The following is a 27,773-nucleotide window of genomic DNA, read 5'->3' on the forward strand; positions in this document are numbered from 1 at the left end:
ACGGCGGATGACAATTAACTTTTTTTTTTCATACTCTATTATATTATACCAGCAGCATAGACGGAATTCTTTACAACATCAATGGTGCAGTATACCTATTAGGCTTCAATATATACTAGCACTTGATGAGTCATAGGAAAACCTGTGGCGACATGACTGGCCAAAAATGCAGCCACCATCTAATTAACACATCATTGAACTGAGACTTGGGACAACAAAGCCAAGTTACGGGAAGATGTCTTGGTTTATTCCCGCTAACAGAGACAAGCTACACATCATATACAGGCATGCGTTCCTCGATATATACACGGCACACAGGGCACTTTTTGCACTTTTCACTGCAGGTGCTGATTACATGAGCAAAATGGTAAGTACAGCTGGTCTTCTTTTGATAGCAAGATGTATTATATTTGTCTATAGAAGCTGAGACATTTATCAGAAATATGTCATCATTATACGAAAAAACAAGGATTCGTTAGATATATTAAACAAGGTCTCGAGGGTTCTAATACTGCATTTTGAAGATTATAGATGATGATGGAGATTATAGATGATGATGGCATTCTTGCAATTGCTCGAGTGCTGTATAATTAAAGTGAGAGTTTGACAGTTACACAGAACTTTCATTCAATATGAAGTGTAGTTTTTAAAGTTCTATAACTTGAAGGCTTACAAAACTAAGTTCTAGGTTTGAACTTTTTGCAGACGTGAATAGCGTATGTATAAGTTTCAAGAAAGAACTCAACTGCAGAATTTGTGTTTCTAGTGACGGAATTTCTCAATGTGCATTTATCCTAACTTGAATTTCAAGGAAATTAGTTAAGAATTTCTTTCCTTGAAAAGTAAAACGAACTTAATCCAAGTGAAGGCAGTCTTTTCCGAATCTAATGGAGATGTTTCAGAATCCAATTCCCAGGAAGCAACAATTACGAAATTTTTTCTTGGTAAGAAAAGAAAGAAGACTACATTAAGAATAAAAAATTATTAACAGCAAGAAGGCGCAGGATATACCTGCAAAGAATGTGATGCCTACAAGGAAGCAGAACTGTATCTATCTGCTCCTCAAAGCAAACTCTACATAGAATTTTTTCCTGAAATTGATACCAGGGGAAGAAAAAAAACTTTCAAGTCAGTAACCCAATATGCATCAATTTAATAAGAGAAAAGAAAACACACATAGATAAAGTCAGTCATCTTTCACAATCTAGCACTTTTCTATCTAAAAACCAATTTAGCAAAACTTGGATCAACTTAATCAGAACTTTTAGCGCTTCAGTTTCCTCTCAAGGATTGTAGAACAAGGAAAAAGAATCTACTGAACCATATAGTACACTGTTTAGTGGGACACTGAACATGGTCCAAGTTGTGCACTCGTAAATTTGTTTGAAATTACTGCCTTTTTGCAATCTTGGGAGAACTGGACCATGACATCTGGATGCCTTATCGCCTGCATGACATACCACTTTCATACCATGCAAAAGATAGCAACACATTTGGATACAACAAATTACCAATTAACTTCAATCAAGGTAAACATGTGAAACAAAAGCAAGAGGATCAGTTCAGGTTGACTCATGCCAGTAAGTGAACATGTTCTGTTAGTCACCAAAAGCACAATTTTATAAGAGCTGACATCCAACACCTATTGCCAATATATTAAACAATCATATATTCTACATAATCTACCATCTGAATGGACTAGCAAAAAGCACTCAAAGTACTCATGCAGAAGGTTAATTCATGATAAAACTCAACAATTCAACTTGTTGGCCTATTGGCCAAATGTTCAAAATATAGACACTAAGTGGATCCCAATTTCTCTAAAATCATTTACTTTAAGTTGTAATTTTACATTTTGAAGTCTTTCAAACTCCTCCTGGCTAAACTTAGTGACCTCTGTTTGCTCACTCAATGCTGCTTGTAGCCTCCATATCTAGAAAAAGAAACAGAAACAAATTAGTATGATCCAATTCCGACAAAACCTTGATAAAACTGGCTTAAATGAGAAGGTGGACAAGAAACAAGAGCAAGGTATCCAGTAGACCAGAAAAGAAACTACAGAAATAATGTGAGATCACCTCCTCGGCCAGTTCAGATTTTGGCATTTTCTTTACAGCATCGGGTGAGAATGTGCTGTACCTGCACGTGAAAATTGGTTGTAGCACATAAGGTTTAACAATCAAACACTTTCATATAGAATGAGGGAACAACTTTCATAAGAATCAGGAACTTAACTAATGGATCCAGAAAAATAACATTAAGGAAGGAAAAGCTTGCGTTAATAATCTATGCAGAACAAAACAACCTGTTACCAAGCAATCCAATACTCTCTTGTAGCAATTAGGAACTTGTCAAATGCTAAATGAGATGATCCCACCAAAACATACTGCAACTCATGTATTCCACACAACAGGAAATCAAATTTTAGCCCTCACACACCTTGCCACTATTCATTTTGGAGATATATTACTCACATAAAAATGTAAGATGATTCTTCAAGACATCAATGCCTTACTGTGCACTCCCTCCATTTCAGATTGAATGTCAATCTTTGTTCTTTTTTTTTCTTTCAAATTTAAGATTATGATTTTGAAAGAAACATAGGAAACAAATGGATATATAGAAGATGAAGATGTGGGATCACAAGTTACTTGTTACAGGTTAACTGGCCCCATAAAACTACTTACTGTATTTTGTGAATAGTGAAGTATACAATCTCAGAACTATTCTGATTATGTTAACTTCAGGCTTCAGCGATCTGTCTCTTTTTGTATTAATTCACTGTCCTCTCTTAACAAAAATTCTAACGACAGTAACTGCTGTTTCAGCACATAAAGGGACTCGTAACTAGTGTAATAAATTTTGACTCCCACTACCCAGACAAAACAGTAAAAAGACATCTTGCCCAGCAAGGTAAGGTGTTAGCAAATTATCAAAGGCACCAGGCAATATTATTAACTAGCAGCTAAACATGTCAAGCAGTATATTTTTATAAGTAAACTAATGATAGATGCCAGATTTGCAATTCAACCAGAAAATCTCAGTTTTTCCTTTTTCATTTTTCCTATAATTCCAAGGTATGAAAACTTCAGCCTTAAGACAGAATTTTCTTGTCCGAGTAACAAGTTTCTCTTTGGCTCTCAGGTACAAATTATCAGCAATATCCAGGGATGTTCCAGGAACCGAAAGCCCACGAGTACAGGATGTGTAAAGGTTTACAAACAGCCATGCTTGAAAAACTTTGACCACAATAGAAGGGTGGAAGTGGGATTTGGAAAGAACAGGATCTGGATATTTTGCCTGTGGATGAGTTTTAAATGGTGTGAACTGGACCATAAACACCTCTCAAATGCAAAATTGTGCAAAATTTTGATATCAAGACCAATTTTGGTTGGACCTCATGAGTTTTCACTAATATTAAAATCCACAAACAGGACTGAGATAGACAATTACAAATATATTCATACATGTAAATATATCAAACCTAAGAGATAATTGGTAAGGTTGTTAATAACTGATATATAGACACACTTACCCTGATGTTCCAGCATAATAAAGGCGTGCTTGCTCTTCGCTACTTGATTCATCAATTGACCACCAACCCAACAACCTGCAATCAACAATATCCCTTTCTTATACAAAAACATTCAGTCATTATACTTGAAGTTTTCAAAGATCAGAAGGGTCATACTTTTTTCTAGTAGATTTAAAGCTAACCTTGATCCATGATGCATAAACCCCAAATAATTACAAACAGGTGTGGATATCCTAAAATAGATTCCTGCACCAGTATCACTATGCAGGAGCATAATAAGTTTCTCCACAAAGCGATAGATAGCAAATAAAAACCCAGCTCCTTGCAGCAACAAAAGGGGAGCAAAGAGGACTGGAATTGGTATATGTCTAGCACTGGATGGTGTTCCCTGAAATTGAACAAAACTAATTCAGGATCCTAATTCACTCATCACTGTATCTGCAACACTAATGGGAGACATATACCTCTAAGCGCATGAAAAGCAGGATCTGGAAACCTATTAGAGGAACTTTCATCACATGCCCACCAATGTCCTGCAAGCTGCACAGCCTACTCTGTTGATAATCTTCATCTGAGGATACTACTAATCCACTATTCCAGCTTAGATGCGTAACTGTTGCTGCAGATGAGCTGGCTGGTCTAACATGGGAACGTCTATGAATTGCAGGATTATGCCACTTTGTGCAAATAAGAAAGGCAAAACACTCTGCAACACTGAAAGCAAATATACCCACATAAACATTAACTTCAGAAGAAAAACTGCCAGTGCTTTTCAAAAGTACAAGTTTGAACTGATTGTACCCATAGTTAATGAACAAGTCCCACCAACCAAGAGCAGCAACATCACCTGCACATGGTTTTAGCAGGATAAATTATGATAACAAAATAATACTCCCTCTGTCCCAATGAATCTGTCGTGCTTTGGGAATCCCACATTTTTTCAACAGTGCTCCGATTTCAAAAGGTAATGGGTTATGTTCCAAGAATGCCCCGGTTGAATTAGCTATGCAGCCTGACGTGTTGCTCCATTGATGGTAGGATAGAGTAGTGATATGATTGTGGGACCCATACATATGATATATTTTCAAGCCCTTTTGGAGAAAGTGCAATGCACGAATCCTGCTGGTTCTAACGTGACACTCACACACCATCACATGAAAATTCTCTATTTCACAGGTGAACTTTGGGGCCCACTAAAATATAAGAATCTTGTTGTAAGATTTAAGGGTATCAGTGGAAATCGGTGAAAGTTTTTATTACCATTATTGGTAAGTGACACTAATTTTGGGACGGACTAAAAAGGAAAGCATGACACTTCTAATGGGACGGAGGGAGTACTATGTAACATTAAAATAATAACTTATCAATATAATAGATAATATTTATCTCCTAAAGGATCCAACAACACATACACATATTCAGCTTACAAAAATCACTATGCAATTTTCCTTTACAAGTACGCCTATTAACGTAAGTGCTCGTACAAAGGGGGCATGGAGAGTCATGAAAACCCTATATATAACTGCAAACCATCAACTTATTGAGGGGTTCCAAAGAAGTACCTAATGAGTTGGTGATTACAGATCTAAACTGACAGATATCACGTTTGCAAAACTTTCAAAATAATTACAGGGATGACATTAATGAAATCTCACGACATATCCTCACAAACAGCAGTCAAGTTGATAAGAATACAAACATGAAGCATCACAAAGTTGTATTCCATAAGATACTAATCATTTGCTACTTCAACATTCAAGGATCTCACATGTTCCCAATCCACAATGAATTTATCTACTGAATGTGTTACATCTGAACACCATTTGGTTCTCACAAACCAAGGAATCGTACTTTAGCCATATTAGCCTGTCACCTATTTGAACCCTTTTGGTTAATAGACATCTTAACAATTTAAGGTTGGAAGTGATGAATCATTTTTTTTGTTGAACATACTGCTGATCTTTCTACAAACATACACTTTTCACTCCCCACCTGAAAGAGGGGGCAGGTTATATCACAGTTGAACAGTCTGAACTGCGAAAACCCTCCCATAAATTAGTGCAGCAACAAGAAGCTTACAGACATGTTTGAGTTAGTATCCAAATTAAGGTCATCTAACATCAGTATTACACTTCAATCAATCCAGAAAGTAAGCAATTTACACATTACCACACAGCTTCAACAGAGTGAAGATTGTTGCAGCAATAAAAAAGACCATGGAGATTGCCACCCAAAAGTGCTGAGACAAAGAGAAATTTTGGTTAGAAGGTCTGAAAAAATATCCACATGATTTCATAAATACAAGTGAAACAAAGTAACAAACCAAGAACCTCCCACAGCTATGCAATTATATCACATAAATATTACCAAAGATGTTTGAAGGAGATTTGGGTAAACAAAAGAGTGTATAGTAAAACAAAAATGGAAATGATCCCACCTCTAGGTCAGCTGATTGCCGACAATGAATGGCAATAATACCACCTTTAGTATTTAAAACCATAAGTTATAAAACTTGATACTTACAGGCAGGGTTTCCCATATTGCTTCATCGCTCATGCTTTCCTCCTCCCCTGGCATTAAAGCCCTGCACATCCTGAAAAACAACTTTGGTGTTGTGTTAAAAATGCTCAAAGCCAAGTCTGCAAGAGTCAACTACAAAGTGGAAATTCTCATAACTGAGTTTCTTTATTGAACTGAAAACATTGAAAACATGTTTTTTTTGGTCAACATTGTGAGTCTATAACTATTTCCTTCATTTTAATGGAATTTTCGACTTCCCATCCACACATATAAACACACACAGAGGAGATATATGCAACTAAACTTCTTCCAAGCTAAGAAGATATCTTGGCTGGAAAGATATCTCACCTAACATTATCAACCAAAATTGCTGTTTCAAATGCTAGCAAGGGCAAAAATACAATCTTCAGATTCACAGCTGCAATTAACCAGTGTTCATGAGTTTAAGGGTCTCTGGAGATCAAGACTTGTTAGTAAAGAAAGAAAAGACAATTAGCCCAGAAACTGCAGATGATATTTCAAGTGTGCTGTAGAATATTAAATAAGAAGCAAATGGACGTATGATAATAGAAGAGTTTCAGAGAAGGTAAATACAAAAGCAACCAGCCAAAAATAGACAATAAACATTGCATAGGAGCAAAAATAACACTCTAAAACATGCTAAGTACATATACTAAATGTTGTCAGAAAAACCATACACATGAGCACAAAAAGAGAAACACAGTAATCAAATTTGAAGATGATACCATAAAAATAAAGAAAAAAAGAGAAGAAATTTATTGTGCAGCAAAATGAACAACATGCTGTTAAAATAAAAAAGAGAAACACAGTAATCAAATTTGAAGATGATACCATAAAAATAAAGAAAAAAAGAGAAGAAATTTATTGTGCAGCAAAATGAACAACATGCTGTTAAAATCAAAAAACATCAATAACTCTTGTCAAGGGATTTGGCAGTATACCATCATGGTTCTCGAGATATATACAGAGAAGTAGCTCAAAAGGAACAAGCAATGGTATCGCCATGACAGCATGAAATGGTGCCCACTGCTCATCGAAGAGTGCATCTTTATGTCATGATAAACGGCTTTGAAATGAACAGTTAATAAGAGTTATCTAACTGTTGACATATAAAATACATCAGACATATTGTACCATACATGGCGATCATGTGGCATCGAAGGAGCAGGTAAAGAGAATCTACCCCTTGCTACTACAACATGAAACAACCAGAGAGGAAGAAAAATGACCCTGCAAAAGTTAAAAATCACAGAATCTTCTCAAAATCTGGACATCAAATTCTTTCAAATGCTCATGGAACTGTAGAAAATATATCAAAAAGATGGAGAGATTTTGAAACAATACATGCGATTAATTGCACCCCTAGATGCACACCCAAAAATAATATCAACCCAACCTTCTATTCTTACTTTGTTAGTCCTTATATGTAAATTGGAGCTACCAATTCCTTTTTTTTTTTTTTCTGATTCATGACAGCTTGGCAAATCAATGACCGAAGAAATAGTGTATCAATCATCTGATCTTATCTCTAAATTTCCTCCTGGAATGGAATACTGCTAGAAATAATCATACGGCTCTGCTCTGTGAACAAAATCCTCCAAGTTTCCAACTTTATTATTTTTTCATGTAGAAATCACAAGCAGAGTAGCCAAGCAGCAAAGTAAAATATCTAGCAGGCAAACCTAAATTTGCCGCAAATCCACGCATGAAAAGAGAATTATCCACAAAGACAGACAGACGGAGAGAGAGGGAAAAAAATAGCATACTACAATCAGTAGCAGTAGCTTTTAGGATTTAACAAAAGCCATAATTCATCAATTTCCTCTCTTAATTTCTTAAATCACTGGGTCCAAATTGAAGATAAATTCATCAATTATAATTTTCAGAAAATATCTGAAGTGCCTAAACATACACATCCAATAAAAAGGTGAGTTCAAAAGCAAGCTACTTTCTTATATTGGGTAACTAAAATTTTCAAACCATCCGAAAATTCAATGGATGTGACAGTTCTCCTCACACTAATATACCCTTTTCTACAGCTTATTGCTACTAACAATTTTTTTGCTTGAGTAAATATTTGTAAAAAAAAGAAAAGGAAAAAATCAAGACCGGCATCAGAAAGATTAATTATTTAAACTAGAACACAAATTCACACCAGTCTCCAGCTAAGCAATATTGAGACTGCAATTAACAAGAATTTGAAAAATATTGACAAATGCTGAATAACCAAGTAATGAAAATGATAACCCTGAATAACCCTTCCCAAATTTCACCAATCCCATTTTGTGTACGTGACACATATATACGTAGAAACGAATAAATTAAAAATAGAAAACGAACCACCAAGAATGATGAAGCGTTCGATCAAGCTTTAGAGCGAGAAGAAGAGTGAAAGTGAAGAGGAACCCATGAGCTAAAACTGCTTGCAAAGACTTGAGAACTCTTCTCCAACTCATAATTCAGTTTGTAGAATCGATTAGAGGAAGTGAAGAAAGGGAATTGCAGAGAGAAAAAATAAAAGGGAATTTTTTAGTGAGGTAAATTTGAAACGGGATGGTACTAGAATTACAAGCCAATGACTCGATTAGAAGGAACTGATTTGGTGAGAAGTTTCGGACAATTTGAACAGCGGAACTAGAATAAAGAGTACCGCTAAACAACAACGTTTGATTGCTTTTGCAGAGGTTTTTGTATTGTTTTTTTTTTTTTTTCATTGATTTGTTCAGCTGTTTGATACTTGGTTTTCACTTTTCACGCCAACGTTGTTGTTTAGTTTAGCTGCGGGAAAATTTTAGACTGACCAAAGCGCCATTGAACCTTTGGCCGGAAAATGTAACGTTTGTTTGCAAGTGAAGGGTGATTTCGTCTATTTGGTCCACAAGGACGTAATCGCCATTTTCTTCCCCTTAATAACAAAGGGATGTCACTTAAGCAACACAAAAAGTTGAGAGATTACTTATATTTTATAATTCTAAAGATGGCTCATCCCCTTCCTCATGTTCTAAAATTCCTATCCACTCTTCCCCTCTCCCCCGTTCCATTACCCCCTTGCTCGTCCTCTTCCATGTCACCGCAGTTGGCTAATCATAATTTTATTTTTTGTTTTGACATTATTTGTTTACATATATAAAACAATAACAACTTTATAAATTGTTCTTTTACATTGTGTTTGGATTGCTAATTTATCCCAAATAATATTTCGCTTACATCATAAACACATTTTCTAATTCACCTTTTTATATTTTCAATTACTTTTTTATCTTACACACATCATATCACAAAAAGTGCTATTGTAATTATTTCAAATAATACTCTATTCAAACACATTTGCGCTAGCTAAATATTCAATGTGAAGTCAAGTTTAAAATCATTTTGATCTTTTGAATTTATTTTTCCACATTTAATAGCAAATCCAAGTTTATAACCATCATATTTGTTTTTATTTCTTTGGTAAACAATTTACAGCGTGTGAAAAAATTCAACTAAAAATAACCAAATCATCATTTTAGCATAAAATTATGATATTTTAGTTCTCAAATCATAATATATACACACACACACACACACATATATATATATATATATATTTGTGTGCGTGCGCCCGTGCGTTTATATATATATATATATTTGTATATGTATGTATGTTTGTTTGTATATGCTTTTGTTATTAATATGTAGTTATAATGTACATATGTGTGTCTATATACATACATATACACATACACACACATATACATATATACACATACTCTTTTTTAGTTTATTACAATGGTGAGGAATGGAATGTTGGATGTGACAGAAGTATCCTTTCTTGTCCCTATCCCATTTAAAACCGGAAAAAAATCCTTATGATATTTTAGTTCTCAAATAATAATATATATATAGTGTGCGCGCACGCGTGTATATATATGTATATGTATGCATATATGTATGTATGTTTGTATATGCTTCTGTTATTAATATGTAGTTATAATGTACATATATGTGTCTACATACATACACATACACACACATATATATATATATATACACAAACATATACATACATACACATACTCTTTTTTAATTTATTACAATGGTGAGGTACAGAATGTTGGGTGTGACGGAAGTATCCTTTCTTGTCCCCATCTCATATAAAACGGGGAAAAAAATCCCCTTTCCCTTCCCCCACCTCACGGCCAAAAAATGATGAGAGAGAAGGATTCGATGCCCCCACAAAGATAAAATGGTGTCGTAGCTATTTGTTATTGGAAAATATAACAAGATGAAAGCTAGAAAGCAAAGTGAGAAACATGAAAAATATCTAGGGTGAGAAGTAGCAAGGCAGGTATACTTTGACTCATAAACTCGAAATCATTCAAATTTTTCTCTATTATAAAAAAAAAAGGTGTAAAGTTGGCAAGACTATTTAGGGGGGAGGAATTTTGGCTTCAGGCTTCAACAAGTGGAACAGGCGTCAATAGTATAAGGTATAAGCAAAACAGAGAAGAAACAAACAGAGTGTAATTGTAGTGACTTGACCTCTTGAGAATTATAAATTATATAGGTGGTAAATATATATTTTTTTGTCGCAACGATAGGATCCCCATAACCTAATATAGTCTAATCTATGAGGAGGGAGAAGGGGACTCGATGTGAGTAGAAACTCCATCGAAGATAACCACTGAGAGCCGTCACATTTAGTGACAATTTTTTATGGGAGGCAAGAATGGAACCCTTGACCTCCCGCACCACCAAGCCTTAGAAGGCTTGGCAGTGTGGCATATAGGTGGTAAATATAACTTGCTTCAATTTTCCATTCCAGCATTTGTGACACGTCATACTTGACATCTAATCGGTGGGTCAAATTTCAATAAAAATCTTTTGAAGGGACAAGATGAGACATAGCATCTTATTCAAGGACGCTGGTGCAATTTGACCTCACTTGTGTCTCTTGTTATACATCTGCATCAGCGGCCTATTAGCTCAGTTGGTTAGAGCGTCGTGCTAATAACGCGAAGGTCGCAGGTTCGAGACCTGCATGGGCCATTTTTCATCCTTTTTTTTTGGTTAAATTAATGTTGTGCAAGCAATATTGATTTTGATTAAACGGGAATGAGCATTGAGCATGAAAACAACTTTGTTTTTTTCTTTTTTTTCTCGTGCAGCCAACTTCAATGCCGTCTCGATACGTTTTTGTTGGAGGAGAATCCAAGCACCATCCGGAAAACTGAGATGGCCCGAAAACTATTACTCCTATTTGATTTACTCGCTCTGTTATATTAATATATTTTGTTGTTTTCATATTTATGTATTGATAGTTTCTGGCTAGGTACAAATCTAATGAAAGATGGTATCTCCTTCATGTTGTCTGCGTACTTTGTGTAACATGATCCATCTACAAAAGCAATGGAAAGATTGATACTGATAAAGCTAAAATTGACTGAAACTCACAACAAAGCTCCCTTTCTCAGAGAAAGAGTGGCAACTGTATGCTTTACTCTCGTGTTTACTAATTTAGACTACTATATGATATACACAAAAATAAAAAAAAAAATTTTGGGAAGGAATGAATATGCACAAAATTGAGAGGCACCGCATAGCATAGCAACTTTGGCAATGATTAGAGTTGGAAATGCGCAAGTTGAGCACTAGAAATTTGAAACCAAATATACCCACTAGTAGTGAATGTATAGAGTAAACCCCAAGTGAAAATATGTATCCATATATATATATATGAGATGACCGACATCATGATCAACCTTGACACTAGTAATTAACAAAGACAACACCCCATGAGGCCATGACCATGACCAACGACCCAAATCCGAAATAAGTAAATAAAGGCAAAGAAGGAGTCAAGGAAGACCAAGTAGAGAAGGCAGGCAAGGAATCAGGCCACCAGTATATAACATGATATATACATTTTTTCTTCTGAACTCAGTCGTCACAAGGTCTCGTGAGTGATGAATAGCTCTGAAACTTGCTTGCTTTGGTAAAAACTCTCTCTTCTCTTCGTTGGACCACCGGAGCTGGAAGCCTAAATCAGCATATCGTACCAATGGGAAGATGCAGGAGGAAAAGTTGTTATATATGGATGGAAGTTAAAGCCCTATCTTGGAAGATTAAGTCTCGACACTTCTTCTTATGATTGTTATGTCATGTACATGCTGCCGAGAGATAGAGATTGTTAAAAGAGACAAGAAGCATCTCGTCGCTAGAAAACAAACTCACCACTGACTTCTTCTTTTGCCCCCCCCCCCCCCCCCCCCCCAAATGAGATAAAGAAAGCTATCAAAATCCACATTTCTTTCTTAGGTTTTTATATCAGGTTTCTCTCCTCACGAAAAAGATCCTTCGCTGTTTCTTCCCTTCTTATCCCACTCTCCATCTTTCTTTCTCTCTGTGGCATTGTCTAGTAGCACAAGCAATCCGAGTCACAACAAACTTGGAACTCCCACCAACCACAGTCCCACGTTGTCTGTTTCAGACTTTCAGGCGTTCAGATATATTACTCAGTGGAAATGTGTACTCCATATCGGGTGCGATCATATCAGTATTCAGTAGTAGTGCTAAACTCAACCCCATCAGAGTTGTGTGTATTTTGATCGACAATAATACTAGGGAAGAAACCCCCTTGTAAAGTTGTAATACTACGTATTGATGATACTGAATGGCTAATAGTTGGACACCAGCACAAACTAATTATTGTTGAAAAATAAAAACCCCACAAAAACACACCAAAAAGCACACAGAATAACACACAAGAAAGATGAAGAAACTGATTATAATGTTAATATAGTTAAAGGGACCTATGTTCAAGGATATTTATGTTGGTTCTTTGTCTCTTAACATTCCCTGAACCGGACTCATCACCGTTGGTTTTCTCCATAACTGCTTTAAGGGCTTCCTGTATTGAGCTGATAGAGTACTGTTGCTGCTGCTGCTGGTCATCACTGTCTGTATCATCCTCCCCAGTGATGAACAAAACATTCTTAACTCTACCACCAAGAGTTGTTATTTCAGCCTTCAGTGTTCTCAACCTCAGACTCTTTAATGTCTTAATGAGATCAGGCAAGAGATCAGACCTGTCTTCGCAGCACAATGAAGCTCTTATCACCAACTTACCGTCCTCATCAGACGCATTATCAACTGTTAACTCATCAATCTCAGTTGGAACTGGTGTTGATTCAGCTATCAAAGAAGTCTGCCTCTTTAGCTCCTTCACATGTTGTATCACTTCAGCCAGCAATGATGCCTTATCCGTCTTAACCACAAAAAAGTAAATGAGCGAGTTAGTAAATGTACATGCTTTTAATAGTAAAGCAAGGATATAAATCAAGATAACAAGTCTGAACATGCATAGAAGACGAACTAGATATTTCAAGATGTGTGGAAAGAAGAGAGGAGAGGGTTGGGATGCGTAGTTGAAGAATGGTTCTTAGGTAGATACTTTTTGATCATTTTAAGGGTGGACTGGGGTTTATTGAGACTAGGCATGGGGGAGTTTATACTTTATAGTGTGCAAATACGACTGACATGAATGCTTCCTTGTCTGTCTTTATTTCTTTTTAACTCTCTAGTTATATCAACTGCAAATCCGGCAAGAATTTTCCAATTTAGCTTTTCAACTGCACCGTGGTTTCTCTTTTTCATATCAACCATGCGACATTAACGCTTGTTTCCCTTTTCCATTTTTTTCTTACCACCTTGGAACTACCACAACAATCAGAACAGAAGAATATAACCACACAGCTCGAAAGAATGGATCCTTAAAATAATGCTGCACAGATATATCAAAAGAAATAAAGTATACCAACCAGACTATTATCTAATATCGATTCTCCTAGTATGCCACTTTCCGTACCTAAATTTATTCTTCACTCTTCTTCTATTAAACGTGAAGAATTCCTCTTCTATACTTTGACAAATCTAAGTAGAATCTCACAGGAAATCTATTTAGAGATCTTTGAATCGGAGAATCTTAATAATATAATTCAAAGCATAAAAGGAGGAATTAATAAACATGTGCAACACAAAAAAGACCATGCAGGAATGAGAATAATTTGCTTATGATTAGTTAGTTGGTTGGAATGTTGGTGCATACTTTGGTGGTATTAGGGAGCAAGCTGCGAAGCTTAGCAAGATGATTATTGATTCTTTCCCTTCGTCTCCTCTCAGCTTCACTATGGCTTTTGGAAGCAGCTAGAGCTTTAGCATCCATGATCTCTTGAGCAGTCATTTTTTGCAACTCGGCTTGAAGCCCAAAAGGAGCTGCTGAACTAGCTTGAACCACTTGACCTAAACAGGTGTCAGAAATAAGCCTGAGATGGTCTGATGATGAACCCTCATACGCAAACTGCAGACCAGGAGGAGGAGGTCTCCTATTGAATAACCCCCCGTAGGGTGATGGTGGTGGAGGGAGAAGAAAAGGGTCGTGATCGCGAAACTGATGAACTGGATTGAAGCTGTGAACTTGAGGGATTGTCCATGGCAAGATTGGTGATACTTCTGGGAACATCAGTCCTCCTCCTCCTGATGACCTTCCTCCACCAGCAGCTGCCAAGTATGCATCAGTACTGTTGTGTTGCTGCATCTCTAGCCCGCTTGGTTGAAGATGTAACTTTTCTTGGAAGCCCTGAATAGCACTATTTGTTATGGTTTGAGGAGAAGAATGATCAGTTTGTTGATCTTCAATGTTGTTGTCGCACATAATAGACAGTAATACTAAAACTAGAGATTCCTAGTATAAACCACTAGCATATATAGGTAGGATGTGAATATGTTCTTCTCTTCTCTCTACACACACTTTATGAAACTATATATTTATCCAAGTCTACAAAACAAGCATCACATTGGATGACTTTTGGATTATTCCACTAGCTACCATCCATGCTTTCTTCACATAAAGATGAAAAGGAGGAATACTAAAGAAAAGGACGGAGAAGGAACTTGGATTCTATTTCCTCTGGGGGTGCAAAAGGGATTAAAAGGGATGTTAAGGAAGAAGAAAGGATGAAAAAAAAAAGAGAGAGAGGAGAGAAAAGAAAGACAGACAGACCGAAACAGACCTTGGTTTGGCTGTTGATTTGTGATTGAAAAGTCTTTCTCTTCCAAACGGATCTTTAAAACTTTGGTAGGTTTCTAATCTTTCTGCCACAGCCTTTGTGGGGGATAGAATGAATCCGAAATGGTGATGACGGATGAGATGATGAGGCTCGGCCCCTTTTTATCTTACCATCAACTGAGCATAAGCTTTCCCTCTCTTTCTCTCCTGTGTGCTTTATTGGTTGTCTCCTTTTGGCTCCTTTGTTTTCTTATGGGCCCTCAATAGTCTTCCACCTCCCTCCACTCCTAACATATATAGAGGAGGTGTGCTAGTACTGTTGGTCTTACTTTCCTTTCTACTTACGGCATACTCTTTTCTCCCTCACGATCCATTTCTGTAGCTATCAGCCTTAGTAGCGAATTTCTTTTTGGTTCCCGTATTCATGTTCTGACACAATATTCATATTCGGACATAATTACTATAGGATGGTATAGACATTCCCTTTAGAGCAGTATAAATATGTACGAGTACTTAATTTTATATATATTGATTGACAGTGTATACGCTATTATACAGTTAATTGGATGCATGAAACATATATTCTTTCTGTCCCATTTTGATAGCTCTAGTTTTTTTTTTTTCACAGTTTAAGAAAAAGTATTTAACTTTATTAAAAAAATAAATTTAAATTGCTATTTTTCTAAAGTATCTTTACATTAAATAGAGTACAACTTTATATTAATTATTCATAAAAACTTGAATTGATATAAATAAGGTTGAAAGAATAAAAAATTGGCATTTCATATATCACTATGTTTTGAAAAATCTAAATGCATTAAATGGGATATGTTATATTCAATAACAATCTATATTAAGTAAGATAGTTTATAGTAATAACAACTTACATTGAATAAGGGTATTTTAGAGAAATTAAAAAATAACTACACTTTTCAATTGGAAAGTGGACTATAATTTGGGACAAATGAAAAAGAAAAACTGGACTATCAAAGTGGGATGGAGGGAGTATAAAATTTAAAGTTTAAATTTAAATTCAGATATATATGTCATCTAATGGTAAAAGTATATATATATATATATATAGTGTTAGTATATAAAATGTTAATCCTATATATTGATTGATGGTTGTAGAAAAAGTATTCTAATTAGTCAAGTTTCGTGTAATAAAACTTTCGGCCATATGTCATTGTGAAAAGGAAAAGAAAAAGTTTTAGTTGGACTGTGATTTAGTTATACTATGATCAATTAATTAATTACCCTTTCTCAAGTAAAGTAGTGCTATCTTTTATCAAATGGGATTTGACAGTAAGCTGTACATTGGGAATCTCTTTAGCCTCTGTACTAAAAAGAAGGAAAAAAAAATTTTTTTTTTTTTTTTGGTTTTTTTACCGCTATGCTAAGTAGTGATATGGCTGTTGTATAATCTTGAAGGAAGAAGCATGATGGTTTGTGATTGGTCCAAACTTCAAAGCGTATAATTACTTTGTGTAAGTGCTGCTGCGGCAGGATGAGAGAGAGAGAGAGTGAGAATTGGGAAGTTGGGGGAAACACAAACACAACACAGTGAGCACACAACACACAGATTGTCGACCGACCAAAGACAGCAATATTTATTAACAAAGCAGAAAAGATCAGAAAGAGAGAGAGAGAGAGATGGACAGAAAGAAAAGTGCGTTAGTGTGTGTTTGTGATGTATCATATTCATTCATGTTGTTTGTTGTTTGTTGTTTGTTGTTGTATCTTGTATGTGTATGAGTGTGATGATAGAAAGGGTTCTTAGCTTTTCTTTCCTTGGTTCAATTGCCTTAGGTTGGTATGGGAACCTAGCTCCTCCTCCTCCTCCTCGGTCAAGCCCCCACGTTCTTCCCATATTATTCCCTTCTTCCTCTCCATAGCTACTTCCACGCCAGCACTTTCTGCTCCCCCCAAGACCCCTTGTAATCATTGTGTCTTGGAACACACTCCTTCCCTAGTACTAGTACTATTACTATTACTATTACTATCTCTATCTATGATCTATCTAGTTCCATTAAAGATAAAGATAAGGAAAAAAAAGAAAGAAAAGAAAACTGTGTACAGTATGACTACTACTACTCCACAAGTCCCTCTCTCTCTCTCTCTTCAAATGGCCTTCAATGAATCTTGCTGTATCATATGCATATATACACTAACAAACACTAGTTCCTTGGTTTCAGTTGCATGCATTCAATGACATTTGCCAGGGCCTTTTGGAATCGAAAATCTTTTGAAAGAGAATCAGGGCAGAGACTTAATTAATACTTAGCCCATGAGAACTTGTAGCTTCTTTTTGGGTGCTAGTTGATATGTCTGAACTTTGTTTATTGCCTCGCTTATGTTTTTCATTCTTCTACTTGCAAGTAGCAGCAATTACCAGCAGTGCGCGTTTCATCATCGCGCTTCTTCCAACTCCTACTTTTTGGTTTTTGGTTTCTGGTCAAGCAAGAAATTGTAGTTGAAGATCTCGTATCCATAGGCCATCCGAAGAGAAGAGACGTATAATTATTTTAGACGATTACTGTTGTCATTCTAGTGGCTTTGGTTTCCCAACGTTCGAAGGACCCTAGCTGTCTCAGCAGTCCCTCCATACCTAACTTCTTAAACCTCTCTGTCTAATTCTTATTTATTGTATGTAATCGTAGCAACGTTTACTATTCAAATGAACTTTGTGGAATGAGAAAATGGAGAATTATTTGTCTAATTTGGAAAAGTCATCAAAAGGGCATTTATTGTTGCGTGAAGAAGATTCAATAAATTGAGGTACATTTGTGTCACTGCAATTCGTTAAACCTTTCAAAAGAAATTTGGGTTCATTGAAATTCTGTAGAAAATAGGCAGATTTGCCTCCCTGTTAGTTTTGGAGGAAAACATGTGGATTTGGCTTATGGACGTATTAATCATTTGGGATAAATGTGAAGAAGCTTCATATGCAAGCAGGGTTAAAGATATGAATACAATTTGCACGCTCTCTTTCTATTGTCAAATAGTCAATATGAAGCTTCAAATTCTGCAAAAGCTCCTTTTCTTCTCTAATCATCCGCGATTATATTGCTTTTATTGACTTGACCCTTAGTAGAAGAGACATAATATGGTAGCATTTTTTAAGATGCAACGTATATGTGGTAAAATTGTGATCAGAAAAATAAAAAGTGATCAGAAAAATATGTATGTCTGTGATACAAGAATTTTTTTGGGGCGGGGGGGAAGGGGAACAATGGTTGTCCAAACAAGGCCAAAAAGATACCCTTGAGTAGGTTGGCAAGAAATTTCCTTCCATTCAAGTGTCAAAATGTCATAAATCATGATGAGAAAATGAAAAATCGTGTGGGGAAAAGTGAAAATGTAAAAGGTAACAAGAACTGGGTGTGTTTGGAAAAACAAGATTTGAAGTAAAATAATTTACTTCACAAATTTCAATCACCTTTTTATCTCACATACATCACATCACAAAAAGTGCTACATATAGTCAAAATTCATGCGCAGTTTGTTTTCTTCTTTTTGATATATACATATATATATATATATAAGTTCATATATATATAAGTTCATAGAGCTAGCAAGATTTAAAGGCCACACTAGTCAGCAATAGATACTATTGGATCACTCCACCACTTCCTACACAAATTCTAAAAAATAGTTCTTTAAATTACCTGGACCAACGAGTATTTTAAATTGAACTATGTTACTACATGCTTAAAAAGACTAATTAACTTTTTAATTAAATTCTCCTTACTTTTTAGTAACATGCTCGACTACTAATACTAAAAGCTCATCAACTTTTACAATGAAGCGTTGTTATTTACTACACGTAGACAAAGTAAAACGCTGGACGTGCTTTTTTCGCCTGAAAGATGAAAAACAAGAAGGGATCAGCAATCGCACGGTTAATCAGAGGATTGGCTAGGAAAAGTAAAACAAAAACCATCATCAACCTCACTAACTTTTTCTTGCCCTTTCGCCCTTTTAGATTTAGCACCATGATTGGCAATTGTACTGTGGTAAATGCATGTGTTTGTTTGTCTTGTTGGGTGTGAATGTCTGTGAAAGAGAGAGAGAGAGCCTGAATTGAGATTGATTACTTGGGCAATGTTACTATTTACTAGCATTCAAGAATTCGCTTTTGGCATAATTGACGTTAGAACTTTGGAAGTAAATTAGATAGATCATAGATGAATTACGCCAAATCGTGCACAAGTTTATTTCCAATGTCTCTTATGGTGCTTTATTCGTCTTCTATATTTTGCCCTCTTTTGGTACGGAGGGTTCACTTTTTCCACCGTCAGGTCACTCTACGTGCAGACCCTTTTCTCTGTTTAAGCCTGCAGTACTATTTGCTTTGAGCAGGGAAGCTAAAGGGAGGGTTTTCTTGGACCCTTTTGGTGGTCACACGCATGGCTACTTTGGTCCCAATTCCTTAATCTTTTCTACTTTGTATTCATTTTTTATATCTTAGTTGCACAAACTGTATATGCCAATAAGATACTTGAGTGGATGAAATATTGAGCAGTGACTCGAATGGGGTAGAAGAATCTAGCAAAACTCAAATAGTACCTCACTGGAATTCGATTCAAGCTAAAATATATAAGTTTGGACTCGTCAAATTGTTTGAACTCAACTCCAGCTTAATCACGGTACTGTGAATATAAGTTTGAGTTTTGATCGAGTAAGTTCGCGAATCACGTGATTAAACTCGACACATTTTTAACCCTAGTTAATGCTCATCACTCCGTCTACATTTGCACTTGAGTTTGATTGAGTAGATTGACAAATAATTCGATTGAAATTGATTTGTTCGCACCCCTAATTTCCAATGTATTTATCACTTCATCTACAAGTTCAGAACTTTATAGTCTCTTTTTTAATAGAAAATGACTTATTTTGTATTTTGTATCTTAAAAGTTCCAATATTAATATCAACATGGATGGTGCAGAGAGTAAAAAAGGAAAAATTTTGTTCGACAATGACAAATTAGAGCAGTGTTTTCCTTTTTAATTTCAATATGGTATTCAATTACTAATCGATTACATTCGCACCAGCACCACTAATAGCTTAGCCCACGAGAAGGCCAAAGCCTGTGGGGTTTATAATGACATCAGTCCCACGCTGTCATGACGTCTTTTTACCAAGCACAAGAGCCCTTAGTTTTCGTGTCTCTTTTGCTCTTGGAAAAAAGAAAAAAGTAGACTTTCGGATTATTGGCTTTTGTAAATAAATAAATCGCAATAAAAAGGATGAACCTTTTCACATTCTGTTATAATGGGGTCCTTATTTTTTAAAGTTTCAAATTGTACAGGCTACATTTAGCCAAAAGGAGGTGTAGAAAGTACAAAATTTGGATTTATTATGACCACCTTCACTTTTTCGTGTATTAAATTATAGTCTCGTGCCACTACTCTCGTACTAATGGGTACTTAATTACTAAATTAACAACTAACTTAGCTTCATCTTTAATTTTCCAGTATTATACATGGGTGCTTATCTCATGTTTTTTTTTTCTCAGGATGTAGTCAAAAGAAGAAGGCTTGTGCATGTTGTGGCTCAACCATGCATTGAAAGAAATGGATGAAACACAACTTGGTTCAATTGATAGGGACGGATCATTTTATCACAAAAGGATGTCGTGTGTTCGAATCCAACTGTCGACGTGATAATTGTGTTAGTGACGATCTGTATGAATTCCTATAAGTAATTTATGGTTTTGGAGATCTACTTTGACCCGTGGTGGTGACCAAAGGCGAATTCAACCGAACTTTTTTCTTAAAAAAAAACAAAAGTGTTATTATTTTCCTATCTTCTATGCCTAATTATTGCCCTTGAAAAAATTATATATATATATAAAAACTACGTACTTAGGGGTTATGCAACATTTCCCCTGAATAGCGGCATACCTCAAGAAATGTCCTGGTTAAAAATTGGATGCTTTAAATTAATGTCAGAATTATCTCTCTAATTTAATTACAGCTTGCGATGGTAGTTGTGGCCATGCTAGCGGGCACAGTGATGGTGGTGGCCGCGGCGTTTGTGAAGTTGGTGGCATGCTATTTTACTTATATTAATGACGGTGGCGACAATGACAAATTTCATAACGAGTAGAGTAATGGAAATCTATAATGTTCGGATTTTCATGTTTTTATTCGCCATTTATTTAATTTCTCAATAATTATTCGAATTGAGAGACTGGTGGTTTACTTAAATAGTAGAAAAGACATTATTGAGCTAGGATCGGTTATCAATGCAGTGTTCACAATTCCTCCTTGGTCTTTAGCTAGAATTAGTCAACCGATGTACTCAACATTAATAATAGTCCATTAACCAAATTTATCCCACCCAAGATTTGTAATGCAGTAAAGATTACCCAGGCTAAAAAAGAAAAGATATACTCGAACACTATTTGTGTTCGAGTATATCTTACCTCCTACTAGCCACTATTTGTGGCTTTCCCCCTCCCTTCCCTTAGATTAGACTAGAATAGGTTATACAAACTGTTATCGTTGCTGAAAAAAAAAGGAACACCGGATGAGTTATTTGTGTTTGCCTGTAAATGCTACCCTTAATCTACATTCAACTAAAGCTCGATACATCTTCCAAAATAAAAATAGTGACACAGTGCATGTGTTTGTTGATTCGCTTGAACATTCTTTCTGCAAGTAATGATTGTTGATTCATATCCTCATGATCTATCATTATTTTAGACGCACAAGATCATGAGGGTTCATGAATAATCTGCCTGGTTTATGGCACAACTGCACAAGTAGACTAGTGCTTTGGTGGTACATATCATTTCGTGGACCATTTTCTCATTTGTGTGTTGCGAAAGAAGAGAAATACTCTACTACCATCTGGCATCATAAGTTTATAGCAAATTATCAATCCAAGTAGTGGTCCATCAAGAGAATTCCCACGTCTATAGTGCACTATAGGTTGCAAATCCAAGATAATTTACTCTTTGAATTTTTATTCTATGCATGTCTTTGGAAATAAAAGATGCTTAAGCTGAGTTGTACATGTTTGCTCATCAGCTTGATGATGACAGAGAAGTTTATCCTATCCTCGGATCCTCAGTGGAAAAGGTGTTCGGTTGATTGATTAGTGGAAAAGGTATTTAATTAGTTGATTAGTGGGGAATTAGACCTCACATTTTCCCCCACCTCGGTTCATTATAATTTCTATGATTCAAAACTATTTTGCAGTGCACTACTACTAGGATCCAATGTGCAGTGTGCACTATAGGGTTCTTGTTCTCTCCAACAACAGCGGATATGTAGTATATATATACATATATATATATATATATATATATATATGATGATCCAATTTAACTAATAATTAAGGACATTTGACTAGCTAACGATGAAGCTCCCGTTCTGATTCGTAACCATTAATTCCGTTTTATGCATTTCTTTATGAGATCTAAAATCTTTCTTTAACACAAAAAATATATATATATTAGAGTGACTCATTTCAGTCTAGCTTTCCTCTGTCAATCCTCTTTCGTTTCCGATCACCTGTTGGCTAAGATACGTGCGAAGGGCCACAATCCATGCAATGTTGCGGTTAGGTGAACTTTTACTTGGGAAATCTAGATATTACTTTATCAGGAAATATAAAATACATAACGGGTGCTCATTAGACACTTGTTGTATAAATACACTTCAGGTGTTAAATTTTTAGAAAAAAAAGTGTATAAATATAAGAAATAATAATAATTGTTAATGTGTGTATATACATAATATTTATGTTGAATAAAATTTAGACGTGTAAATTAATTAATGGGTACCCGTTGAACACCGTTCGAAAAATTCAAACACACAGGCCATCAAATTCTTCGAACTTGAGGATGGGATCCAGTTCGCTGATCGGATTTATTATAAGGATAAATAATGGCTTTCCGCATAAATAGCATGTAACATCATCGATAATATTGCTAACAAGAAGACAGAATGGATCCCTTTTGAGGATTTTTCTTACTGAGATAAGATCATAAAAGAACCATTTGGAGCTAGTGCACCATGGAAGCTGTCTACTTAACGATCACCGTCAGATGATAATGAACGACGGAATCTGTTTTACTTTGTCGGAAAGTGTTCTTGAAGAAGGTAGAATCAAACTACTCCCCGCCCCGTTCCATTTTGATAGTTCTAGTTTTTTTCACACAGTTTAAGAAAAATAGTTAATTTTATTAGAAAAATAAATGTGGATTGCTATTTTTCTAAAATACCCTTACATTAAATAGAGTACAACTTTATATTAATTATTCATGAAAACTTGAATTGATGGTTTATGGGAACTTGAATTAATGGTTAAGAAAGAATCAATTCTCATTCATATATCAATATGTTTTGGAAAATCTAAATATACTAAATGGGGTAGGTTATATCCAATAACAATCTATATTAAATAAGGTAATTTATACTAATAACAGCCTACATTAAATAAAGATATGTTAGATAAATTAAAAGGTAATTGCGTTCTTCAATTGAAAAGTGGACTACAATTTGCGACAGACGAAAAAGAAAAACAGAACTATTAAAGTGAGACGGAAGGAGTATAAATCAAAGGTCTGAGGGTTTAATCAGATCAAAGAAACTAGACGGTCCTTCGATCAGCCACGTCGATCAATCATGGTGGGCCACTACAGTACCGTAAACTAAGTACTCCCTCCATCCTAATTATTTAATCATATTTGGGAATCCAACTTTTTAAGAATAGCTGTTTGATTATGATATTTGTACTTCTCTTTCCAATTTTACCTCCACAAATTCAAAATTTAAATTTGAATGGTAATATGTATATGATTAAAAAGAAAAATTATATTGGAAAGAGAGACTAAAAGGTACTTTGACTTTTTCAACATGACAAATGTTTTGGGACATTCCAAAATGAAAAGTATGATACTTTCAATAAAACGGAGGGAATACAAAATTACACTGTGCATTTATTAATTAGAAATTGTGAATTCTTGAGAATCCCAAAAAACCCCTTACGTTCTTAAATATACTAAATAAGACTTGTTTGGATTGTGATTTTTCGCACAAAAATTTTTACATTTTTTGCGAACATATTTCACAATCAACTTTCTATTTTACGTATATCAAATCATTATAATACAATTTGCTATCAAAACTCCTAAAAATAGTAATCCGCACTGCTATGTACCCTTTTGAATATCGACTGTCAAGTTGACATTCATCTATGTGGCAATTAGTGTTGGATATAAATTGAGGGAATGGTTCCTTGAAGAACTTCATAGTTTTAGTAGAACTTGATCCGAGATAGAAGGCCTAATTTCAGTTTGCACCCTTCAACTATATTTGATTTCTATTTTAGTCCCCAAACTCTAAATTTGGAAACTTTCATCTCTAAACTATACCCAGTTTCCCACTAATTGGTCCTTAAACTCCTGTTTTTCCTCTTATTTTGGGGATTTTTTGTTATTTTTTAATTTAATTTTTCTTTTACGCCCTTGGAACATGCAATCATGTTGATCAACTGTCTAGATTCTCTCAATTTTTGAGATTTCATTAACAATTGTGCTTAGATGGGACAATTTTTATAGTTTAGAGGCTAAAGTGTACCAAACCAATTTATAGTTTAATAATCAAAGTGGGTTTTTGAAATATAGTTGAAGAGCGCAAAAGAAATTAACCCGAAATGGAATTTTATATGATTTCACGGGATTTGAAAATTTTAAGAAACTAGAACTGTCTAAATTCAATTCCTCTTATTTTATAGATCTTGTTTTTAACTCTGATTTGACGTAAAAGCAGCTCAGCTATTAAAAATTTAGGAATAACCGGAAAACTTAAAAGCAGCGTCGGAGCTTTGACTGGAGCTGCGGTCTAGTGTTTGAATGTTAGCTGTCTCAATCAAAGCCAAGCATCCAAGCATGCAAATATTCTTTCCTTCTTTCTTTCGCGGCTGTTATTTTCTCAAAGTCAGAGGGAATGTTGGAGTGAATCTGCGAGTCAAATGAACAGTGTTTGTTAGAGATTTCAAGGATTATGTCGTCAATGTGAACAGTGTCTTTCTTGTTTGATTTGTTTCAGTCAATCATTTGAACACACATGCTTTTAAGTTTTTAATCCACTCATGGCCGAAAGCAAGTGGTGTGAGTATGACTACTGATGTCTTCTTCAAACCTCCAAAGGAATTAATTAAGTTCGGAATCCCAGTCATTATTGCAGGATTAAAGTAATTTTGATTCTGATCTAATGATTCATACACAGTTGAAAAAAGGGTGTAAGAAGTTCTTTTTTTTTTTTTTCCTTTTGTTTTTTACTGAGACACAACATGCTTTAGAAGTTGGCTAAGTTTGAAGACTCGTCTGTGATCATGGCTATCTGCTTTTGCAGCTGCAGCTCTGCCCTAAAGAAATCAACAATCATAAGATCTGTTCATGCATGCGAAAAGTACTTGTATATTCAGCTGCAGATTTAGCAGTCAAGAAAGTTCTGAATAGCCCCATGTTAAGACGAAGGGGAATACGTATCTGTACCCATTGGCAATCTGATTATTTCTTCTTTCTTTTGCTTTAATTAATTTCTTTCTACAAAATATGTAAAGAGTTTTACTGGGCAAAAAATGTGATGTTAGATCAGTATATAACTCAGAATTGTAAGTAACTGTTACCTAATTTCATATTCGTGCGAGATATAGCATCACTCTGTTAAAAACTTTCTGTTCTTTTATCTGATAGTGGGTAGTTTTGGGAGACCATTCTACCATAGCGAGCATTCAATTGTTAATAATACTTTTACCTTCTTTTTACCTCAGTGGTAGTGACACCTTTTTCAATAATCACACGTTGAGGTGGTGTTTTTGCGAGGAATAAACAGCATAGATGTGTGTGTCTATGTGATAATCACCTTAAACACTGAGCATGACTAGCAGTAAATTGGCATTTCATTGGCAGAATTTGCAACTCCGCAGTCATCATTACCACCACTACCCTTCTCTTGCGTTCAGTTGGTGGTTGATCTTTAAGGTACATTGAATCTGTGTCCAAAAAATACAGTATGCACATATGCATTACGTACGTATGAAACTACCATATACACGACAACCAACTACTTAATTTCATGGTAAAATCGTTCAAAACGTCCCTCATATTTTATAAAATAATTTTTTTCGTCCCTCATTTTTAAAAATATAATTTTACGTCCCTTACAAATTCACATTGGTTAAATTTGGTCCCTACTTAGGTTTCCGAATAGTTTTTTTATCAGAATTCACCACTGCCTTGCACGTGTCATATTTTAAGGGTAAAATTGTCAAATCAAATTTTATATAATTCGATTCATAATCCCTCACATTTTATAAAATAAATTTTTTCGTCACTTACATTTCACAAAATGAATTTTTTCGTCCTTCACATTTTTCAAAATGAATTTTTTTATCTTTTATTGATCATGTGTTTGAATAATTTTTATTTAAATCCATGTATATATCTATTTGATTTCACCTGAACAATACGAATAGCATGTGAAATCAAATAGAGATATATTACATACTATTCGTACTGCTCAAGTAAAATGAAATAGATATATATACGAGTTTAAAAAAATTGTTAATTTTTCACTTATATTTATTTTCTTTTACTCGAAATTTAAAAATAAAGAAGACATTTAATCCTAAATATTATCGAATGTTTATATCGAATTAAGGTACATTGAATCTGTGTCCAAAAAATACAGTATGCACATATGCATTACTTACGTATGAAACTACCATATACACGACAACCAACTACTTAATTTCATTTACATCATTCCTGTTCAAAATTATGAAGACATCTCACGGAGGAGGCATTCTTCATGGACTTCCTGGAATGTTTGGACTGTCATTTCTTTCTAAAAAAATTTCACGTTTTTTGTGAATACATTTTTATCTCAGATACATGTTAAATCGCTATAGCACATCTTTTTACAAAAATTTCCAGAAAAATAACAATCCAAATGGGCTGGAGTCCCTTTTCGTTTTCTTTTTCTTTTTCTTTTATCCAGCTAAAAATATTAAAAATATCTATTCAAGAAGATCCTCAATCAACCCAATATTATAAGCCGATACCCTTCACTTTGCATCTACATCCACCCATCTACATCCGATAGGCCAACGCTACTCACCAAGCATCTTCGTCCATACATGGGGATCCTGTATGTATGGGCCTCCGGATCCATTATGGAACTATTAATGGCTTTGTTTGGCAAGTGAATTTTTTGGGTGTTTATCTAAAATTTTACTGTAGTTTACTGTAGAAATTGTAGAAAAAATTTTTGAAGTGTGTAAATTTTTGGATATTTTGAAGTGTGTAGTTTAAAAATTTTAAGAAGTTTTTTGAAATTACTGTAACTAAAGTTGTTAAAAAACTTATAGCAGACAAACTTGGCCAAACACTTGTTTGCCAAACAAGGCCACTAGTATTCTGTATACTAAACGACCCTATGGAAAACAAAGCAAGGGCCTGAATTTCTTAGGAAAACTGAAGCATGGGCCAGTCACGAGGGTTGATGGATATCACAATAAAAGCCCAAGCTTACCACACAATTCAATAGGTTGTTTCCTAATCTTTTCCCCACCCCCCCTCCCCACACACACGGCAGAATAAGAATTAAAAAAAAAAAAAAGAAGAGAAG

At 35.1% G+C, this 27,773-nt stretch overlaps 2 protein-coding genes and 1 non-coding gene across 9 annotated transcripts; 1 reads left to right on the forward strand and 2 right to left on the reverse strand.

Moving 5' to 3' along the window:
- Window positions 1-8: 8 nt before the first annotated feature.
- Window positions 9-8,829, reverse strand: LOC113717031 (uncharacterized). Of its 5 annotated transcripts, none has more exons than XM_027241669.2 (14): window positions 8,417-8,826; window positions 7,216-7,306; window positions 7,018-7,102; window positions 6,404-6,473; window positions 6,059-6,128; window positions 5,705-5,774; window positions 4,337-4,382; window positions 4,000-4,249; window positions 3,718-3,923; window positions 3,536-3,610; window positions 2,079-2,139; window positions 1,853-1,933; window positions 1,012-1,091; window positions 9-347 (listed from the first exon to the last, which is right to left on the reverse strand). In XM_027241669.2, exons 1-14 carry the CDS (start codon window positions 8,530-8,532, stop codon window positions 269-271), a joined length of 1,380 nt encoding a protein of 459 aa, XP_027097470.2. In that variant the 5' UTR covers window positions 8,533-8,826; the 3' UTR covers window positions 9-268. The 5 variants fall into 5 exon arrangements, with proteins under 5 accessions (XP_027097470.2, XP_027097474.2, XP_027097473.2 ...); XM_027241673.2 differs by having other exon boundaries at window positions 7,211-7,306; XM_027241672.2 differs by lacking the exon at window positions 8,417-8,826 and adding an exon at window positions 7,759-8,311.
- A 2,201-nt stretch (window positions 8,830-11,030) lies between these two features.
- On the forward strand, window positions 11,031-11,104 carry TRNAI-AAU (transfer RNA isoleucine (anticodon AAU)). Its single transcript has one exon. It is a non-coding gene; the product is annotated as a tRNA-Ile (tRNA).
- A 1,518-nt stretch (window positions 11,105-12,622) lies between these two features.
- On the reverse strand, window positions 12,623-15,372 carry LOC113717033 (transcription factor bHLH30). Of its 3 annotated transcripts, none has more exons than XM_027241676.2 (3): window positions 15,127-15,372; window positions 14,163-14,693; window positions 12,623-13,322 (listed from the first exon to the last, which is right to left on the reverse strand). In XM_027241676.2, the coding sequence occupies exons 2-3, from the start codon at window positions 14,649-14,651 to the stop codon at window positions 12,858-12,860; spliced, it is 954 nt and encodes a 317-aa protein (XP_027097477.2). In that variant the 5' UTR covers window positions 14,652-14,693; window positions 15,127-15,372; the 3' UTR covers window positions 12,623-12,857. The 3 variants fall into 3 exon arrangements, with proteins under 3 accessions (XP_027097477.2, XP_027097476.2, XP_027097475.2); XM_027241675.2 differs by having other exon boundaries at window positions 14,163-14,703; XM_027241674.2 differs by lacking the exon at window positions 15,127-15,372 and having other exon boundaries at window positions 14,163-15,120.
- Window positions 15,373-27,773: the final 12,401 nt, after the last annotated feature.

The sequence above is a fragment of the Coffea arabica genome, chromosome 11c, assembly GCF_036785885.1.
Source record: "Coffea arabica cultivar ET-39 chromosome 11c, Coffea Arabica ET-39 HiFi, whole genome shotgun sequence".
In the NCBI taxonomy this organism is placed as follows: Eukaryota; Viridiplantae; Streptophyta; class Magnoliopsida; order Gentianales; family Rubiaceae; genus Coffea; species Coffea arabica.

Excerpts from the sequence above, each read along its gene's own strand:
- LOC113717031 (XM_027241669.2), bottom strand. The coding sequence starts at position 8,532 with ATGAGTTGGAGAAGAGTTCTCAAGTCTTTGCAAGCAGTTTTAGCTCAT. Across the intron at positions 6,129-6,403 it reads ATTTTGGTTGATAATGTTAG|GATGTGCAGGGCTTTAATGC; the intron begins GTGAGATATCTT and ends GTTGTTTTTCAG. Across the intron at positions 1,092-1,852 it reads AGTTTGAAAGACTTCAAAAT|GAAAAAATTCTATGTAGAGT; the intron begins GTAAAATTACAA and ends TATCAATTTCAG.
- LOC113717033 (XM_027241674.2), bottom strand. The coding sequence starts at position 14,768 with ATGTGCGACAACAACATTGAAGATCAACAAACTGATCATTCTTCTCCT. Across the intron at positions 13,323-14,162 it reads TGCTCCCTAATACCACCAAA|ACGGATAAGGCATCATTGCT; the intron begins GTATGCACCAAC and ends TTTGTGGTTAAG.